We start from the raw sequence: 7182 nt of genomic DNA on the forward strand, positions 1-7182 counted from the left end.
CTGTAAGTCAAGGAAATGAGAAGCGGTAGGAAAATGGGAGTGTCCGCCGGGGAGCTGATCGCGTAGGAGCGAGTGCTGAGCGTTTGGCAGGAGGCGTTTGGCCGAGGGGATTAACTGCATCATTAGCTGCTGTCAGTCGCTGTAGGGGGACTTAATCAGGAGGTAGTGGGTGATCTAAGGCAGATCTGTAGTACAGCTTTACGCAAACTTACATGGGACAAACATTTGCATGAGGAACTTGGAGTATCAGAAGTTTTCTATAAAACCTGAATTCTGAATTCCACTTTCATCACATGAAGCAGAAGTAGGAAAAAACAGTTTGCATTTGATGCTTTACCCTACCAGTCACACCACAGGTGTGTAAGCATGCACATGGGCTTAGATTACCCATAGATTTTCAGGTCTTGTGAAGAAAACAGCCTTGCACATTCTACAGCAGAAGAAAAGTGAATCATAAAGGATGGGAGAACTGGATCATAAACTTTCCTTCCAGCACTGAGGTGACTGGGAGCGCCCCGTGTGTTCATTTCTCATTGTCCCATGTCTATTTTGTTTGGTTTAGCAGAAGGAAGGTCAAGACAGAAAGGAGGGTTTTCACTACACTTACAAATTTTAGAGAAAATAGAAGCAAAACTGCCTTTAGGTTAGGGTAGCACTATGTACAGGGATCCTCTTCACTACAGTAGCAGGAACATTTACCTTCATTGCAGGCACTGGAAAACATTGCACAGGTCAACATAACCCGACTTTGGCACAGCTGCCTTAGTACATAGAACTGAGAAGGGTCAGAAGCGTTGATGCCAACAGTTTTAATACCAAGTGTCAGCTGAAATAGTTGTAGATCTGAGATCATAAGGAGAAGGCCAAATGAGGAAAGAAGTCATTACTAACATTAGACTCATGTTGACAAATGACTAATCATTTAGACTTGCTGTTGTGTGTCTTTACCAGGCAATGCTGTAAAGTACATACAACATTGTACTGATTACTATATTTATAACTGGCTGTTAGCATGTTACTATTACTACAAGTTGGAATTTAACTTTTTTTTTCTTTGTAAGATAAATACAAAGAAACTATGAATTTGGAACTAAAGCTAAAAATAACACCGATATTAAAAATAACACTAACTACCTGTAAGAGAAACCTACTGGTTGGATGTTCACAGCAAAAGCCAGTCCTTCTCTTAAATACATCCCCACTTCCAAGGCTAAAACAAATTCACATTGTTTTCAAGTGATTTGTTAAGATTAGTAACTATTACCTTTATCCTTTGCTGGTGTCCTGGCTAATCTACACTGTGGTTGCCACATTTATTTCCAGGTGATGCTTCATAGTCTATTTTAGTGGGTAATGGTATGACAATTAAGATGGTACTGCTAGTTCTGATTCAGATTGGTAGTAAGAAAAATGGAAAAACAGAGCCATAAACACCCTCCAATGCCATGTTTCCTAAAAGCACCCTCCTTTATGCATCTACGTGTATCATCATCTTTCCCCTAAGCAACTTTGACAATGCACTGTTGAAGCTATTAATGCTGATTAAAAAGTAGATGGTCATATACGTCTTTACAAATAACATCTGCTGAAATGTCTCCAGTTTGCTTTAGAAGGAACCTGACAACACATTATTCAAATCTTGAACTGCATCAAGCATGTTGTTGAGACCGATGGAGATCCATTACACATCAAGGATAAACCACTTCCTGCAGAGATGGACATTCTCTTAACATACCATATGTAGATATATTTTCAAGAAACCTGTGAGTGAAAAGAATTTGAGAGGAAAAACTGAAGCATTGAAAACTGAAAGGACAAATGGAAGAAAGAATAACACAACTATAAGGCTCAGAAATGAGTGTGTTAAGTGCAGTCTAGCACAGCTTTGGGGAGTGCCATTAGAAGAAAACCCCTTTCTCTTCTTTTCCATGAAACTGTATTAGAATCAACTGGCAGTGTGCCTTTTCCCAGCACTGGACCTCAATCCTGCAGGTGCTGTGTGCACAGAGCTCCGGGGTGAAATGTCAGCAAATTCCATGTAAGAAGTGGCAGCCTGGTCATTTTTTTGCAGCTATATAGACCAATCACTGTATTTTTATGAAGCACTGTTCATTTTTCAGTAACTCAAACCCACCTAACTTCCCCAAGGATGTTGCTCTGTAAGGGACAACTCAGCACTAAGTTGCCTCAGGAGTTTTCTTAACCACTAACATAAGTACCATTGCCAAAAGCAACATAAAATTGTGAAAAGCTTTTATTACAATTGTCTGTATTACAATAGCCATAGTTCTATTATTATTCTAAAAATGCATTATGCACTTTGCAATCTTACAACACTCCACTAAATCAAAATGACCTTCTGTTTAGCAAATATGCTTTGTTGATGTGCTGTGCAAAGTACTTCATTCTGGACAAAACATTTAATCAGGAAAGACAACCCCTTTTAATTTACATGGATTCCCTATGGTTATTTAAAAAACATGCTTGAAAGAACCTTGAAACCGTGGACTACCAAAAAAGTTATTTTATGACTACAATAAATACAGGCTTTTAAAAGTGCACTATAGGGCAATAACCCTTGTGAAGAATTCACTTTTACAAAATCTTCATCATAAGGGAAGTGCTCCATTGGAACACAGTGCAAGTAGTCAGGTTGTCCTGAGAATTTATAAAGGTGGTCATAGGTTTACCTCCACGTCAGGTGTGTATTAACACTACTTAATGGCTTAATCCCTATTTTCTCAACTGGAATACTTTTGATGTTCACTACTGAATGTGACAGGAAAACACAAGTGCAAATTTCATCTTTCATGTGGCAGGTGCCAACAGTTGCGTGAATGTTTAACAGCTTAACCCAGAGATCACTCTCAGTTCCATTATAAGGTCAAATGCTCAACTCACAGTCAGCAGTGCCAGACGAGTGGTTCAGTAACAGCTACTGTCAATTCTTCTCCAGCAGTGGAAGACAAGCAAAGAGAGAAAAGGCAAACTTGGTGTAATACTTCAGTATTTTGCACATCCAAATATCCTGAGAGGTTGCAAAAGGACAGCAGAAGCCAAACTCATACCCCTGAGAGACGCTAATGTTTCATTTCTCCCCGACACCGTGGTACCCATGACATTAACCTTTAAACTGACAGCCTCAGCTTTACTTAATCTGGCCCTGCCTGCAATAGGACCCAGATTTGACATTTGCCAGCACCTGAAGGCATCTCTCCCAGGAGATGACAACAGCATCGTTCTCCCAGCGAGCCAAGTCTTGCATTGGGCTCCATCAACACCCATTGTAAACTGGTATAAAATACCCGTCTCATGAGAGGAACTTTTTATGGTGTGCTGAGAGGCAATTTAGTGACTCTGCTGATGGAAGAAACACAATGATTTGGGAGGGGGAAAACAATACTTCAAAATAGTGCCTTTTATTTAGCACAAGTGCTTCTGTGCCTGTGTGTGTTTGTTTTCTTCTTACTTCTCTGACAAGTACATAAAACTTTGCTTATATAGTTTATCCAGTATTGTTGAAGTCTAACAAAATTCCTTAAGTGAGCAAGTGTCAGCCAAGTAAGGTATGCCATTTCAATCCATGCCAAGAAAGATTGTTCTGCAGTCACTGAAGGTGTGTTTCAGCTCATCTAACTTGACATCTACAGATTCTGGCATAATTTGGCACAATCTGCACTAATGCTGAGAATTTCAGTATGGCAGAACTAGCCCTGCAGTGTTCCCACTGCACTCAGCAGAGATGATACAGTTTGTCACACCACAGGTAGTCTGCTAACTACAGTGAAAACATCTCCATTAACTACGAAGAGTACAGGTTGACTAGTTTAGATATAGTATGTCCCATATTGCATGTAAAGTCCAGCATAGGAGGCAAAAACCCCTTACAATTGGATAGCTCCTTCCAGAGCTCTCATTTTTTGTGCCATTGCTTTTTCAACAAGAGTAGCTGGTGGATTGGCAATGGCCATTCCTCTAACCCAGAGACAGAAAATAACAGAGGTGGATTGAAAGCAGGCAGCGTTCTTTCCTCTCTGTAGCTGGCAATCACACCTCAGCCTCACCTATTCCTTCAAAACAACTTCAGCTTGAACATTCCACCTCACAGTGCTTCAGTACAAAAAGCAGACAACAGAATTCTCAAGGGTTTCAAATAGGACTGAGTTTTCTCAGTACAGTGGAAGAGGTGCTCAGCAGCTCACAGAATCATTGTCCATGACGTGGTTTCTTTGAAAGCGAAAGACTAATGGAACCAGGCAGGCTCTTCACTTGAAATACTGGCTTTGCTAAATGGGTATGGCAACTAAGGAGTAACATTAAGTTGCCAGACACATGAATTTTTCTGGCCTTTCTGCACTTCCAGAATTACTCTGTGAACTTTTTGAACTAATATACTTGGGCTGTGGGTTGCTCACAATGGTGATTTTCAAAATCAACTTCTGATTTTTGATGAATAAGCAGCAAACCAAAATAAGATGTCTGAATAAGTGGCCTGATTTTCATTGTATAGTCCTGAAAAGCAGCTCTGCTAATACAGCCAGCCAGTTTTGGAAATTTATGCTACACGTACATGGCTGAACTTCCAATGCAGTCATGAGTACGTATGAAAAAAAATCACAGCCTTTCACTCACTAGATTTAAGCCTGTTGCCAAATTTAAACCAAACTAAAACCACAGAATGCAAGTAGTAGAGCAAAAAGCATGGGAAGGCTGCATCTAACTGTTACTGTGCTCTCCCTGCTGCAGAACAGACTCTGTTTATGGGTCTATGTAAGTATCAGTTTACCAGGGAAATCATGATTTTGCTTTGAAAAGATGCAGTCTTGGAGTTCAACTGGTTTATAATGAGAAGTAGTTGATTAAAGAACTCAGAGTATTAAAGTATTAGTACTGGGAGGCTGGGGAACAAGGAGCCAGGATTCTGGTATGCTATTCTAAAGCCAGCTCCCTGTTGCATGTTTTTTTTTTCCCCATATATATATATAATTTACCAGTAACAGTGGTAAGATCATTAGCATTCATGTAGTACTTTGAGATCTTCAACTCCAATTGCAACACAAGTGCAAAATGGCTCTAGTCTCCCTTAGTAAAAACAGATGCACAAGGAAAGGACAATTCCTGTAGCACCACCTAGAAAAATAGCATACTATGCATCATCTGAAAAAGATGAGAACTTCTCCATGAAGGTCTGCCTTACACACACTTCAGTAACAGTCATTCCAGCTGCCTGCTGCAAACACTGGAGAGAAAATTAACAAAAAAAAAAAAGGTGCCTTTTCTTAAGGGAAACCGATGGGCCGATGGCACATTTTCATGTGTTCTGCTCATAACAACATCTAATTTCCAACCCAAATATTAATGGAAATATTTAGCATGGTTACAGTCTTAACTATATATATATATATATATATATAAAAAGTATTCCCTACAGTGTCTGCCATCCAAATTATGTATAAATGGAATAGTGCTGAGACTTGGTGAGATAACATAAACAAAATTAGAAACAAAACCAGTAAGGCCACATTGTCCATTTAGAAAGCAGACAGTACAAAATGGTAAAATAAATCAGTTAGAAATATCCTGTGCAACCTGGAATATTGCTAGCGACATGAAGTGTCTCAATTTGCTGTCTGGTGGCCTGGCAGCATCCCCTGGAACCATTCTGCACTGACTCATACGCCATGAGAAATCACAGGCTTCCAACAGCTGTAACTCAATACCCATTCTGTCCCTTTTTACTTTCTGAGAGGTTTAGAACAGTTTGTATGGGTCACTGACTACTTCCCTGCCCTGAAACACTTCACCAGTTTTGGAAGGTTTCAGAAAGGAGACTCTTGCCACAGGAGCAGATAGCCATGCCAGGAAGAGAGTGCTGCTGACACTACTGACAAGCTGCTCTGCATCCGCTCCCTTTGTTAGATGAAGTGGATCCAGCTCTCCTCACATTCTCTAGGCATCTTAAGGGGGTGAGTCCGGCAGGTGAGACTGTAGTTTTTGCCTCTGTTGTTATCCCAGTACTCCTGGCCATTGACTTGGTACCTTGCCGCAAACTGGACTACAGAGCACAGCTGAAGGAGGAAAGGAGGCACGGGGAGAAAGAAAGAGAAAACATCAACCTGATCCTGCCCATTTTTCTCCAGGATGCTACTGTGCCAGTGAGCAGACAGTTCGTGGAGGCTCTTCCACTGGTTGAAGGTGTATCGCACAGACACCCGCTTCTCAAAAGCAATGTTGCGAACGTGGATGGTGCCACTGAGCCCCAGGTCTGAGCTGGTGACTCGCTCAAGACACACCTGCTGCTCTTGAAGTCGGGAGGAAAAATCCACACAGTCTGCAGGCTGCTGGAAGTCAGGGACCAAGCACTGCATAGTAAACTCTAAGTCCAAGCTGCTGTACCAGAGATCCGAGTTTATGGAGAGCCTGGAGAGGACATGCAAGGGGATGGATGGATCCTCCCCAGTCTGGAAAACTTTCACTTCAGTGAGCTCCAAGCCCAAAGCGTCGGCAAACCTTACCCGGTTCATACGACTCAGGCATCCAGGCACTTGGCACTGAACTGCTGCTCGCTTCCTTCTTTCGGGCGATGTAGGCAAAGACCTGGCTCGGCGGCGAATGATAGGCCGCAGTGCTGGGTCACAGCTGGAGGAGCCGCAGCTCTGGAGCTGCTTTGGCTCGGGGTCCCCCTTGGCTGGGACACTGCTCCGAAGAGTTGTGCTGCTGCTTGTACGGACTGCTGGGGGCTGCTGCTGCCCTCGCTTCCGTGCCTCTTCAGCCTGTAACATGTTCTGATAGAGATCAGAGAGGTAGCTGGGATTCCTCCGAGGTCCACGTACCTCCATCCTTGATGACAAGAGAAACAGTGTTAGCAGTGCAGGTAACAGTGAGCACTTGGGAGTGGCACGTAAGCAAGTAATGTGGGAGAGTCAGCCACGGACAGCAAGTACTTGAGGCTACTGCACTGGAGGCAGCAAGAATCCACAGGAACAAAACAGTCTTCTGAACGAAGGGCAGTAACCTGGAAGCTTTCACAGTGGCTGGAAGTGAACTAGAGGGTAGTGTGTTGTATGGGGAGAGGAAGGGAATCTCGCTGGCTAGCAAACTCCAGGCTGCTGTGCTGGCTGGTGGTCCCGCTGCTCAGGCTGGAAAGGGATTCAAGGCTGTCATCGCTGATGCTGGAGGACC

The 7182-nt window shown here is 42.6% G+C and overlaps 1 protein-coding gene across 1 annotated transcript; it reads right to left on the minus strand.

The window, feature by feature from the left end:
• Positions 1 to 5915: 5915 nt before the first annotated feature.
• Positions 5916 to 6839, minus strand: LOC103777888 (protein phosphatase 1 regulatory subunit 3D-like). The gene has a single exon (XM_008945450.1). The coding sequence runs from the start codon at positions 6837 to 6839 to the stop codon at positions 5916 to 5918; it is 924 nt and encodes a 307-aa protein (XP_008943698.1).
• Positions 6840 to 7182: the final 343 nt, after the last annotated feature.

The sequence above is a fragment of the Merops nubicus genome, unplaced genomic scaffold, assembly GCF_000691845.1.
Source record: "Merops nubicus isolate BGI_N331 unplaced genomic scaffold, ASM69184v1 Scaffold51858, whole genome shotgun sequence".
In the NCBI taxonomy this organism is placed as follows: Eukaryota; Metazoa; Chordata; class Aves; order Coraciiformes; family Meropidae; genus Merops; species Merops nubicus.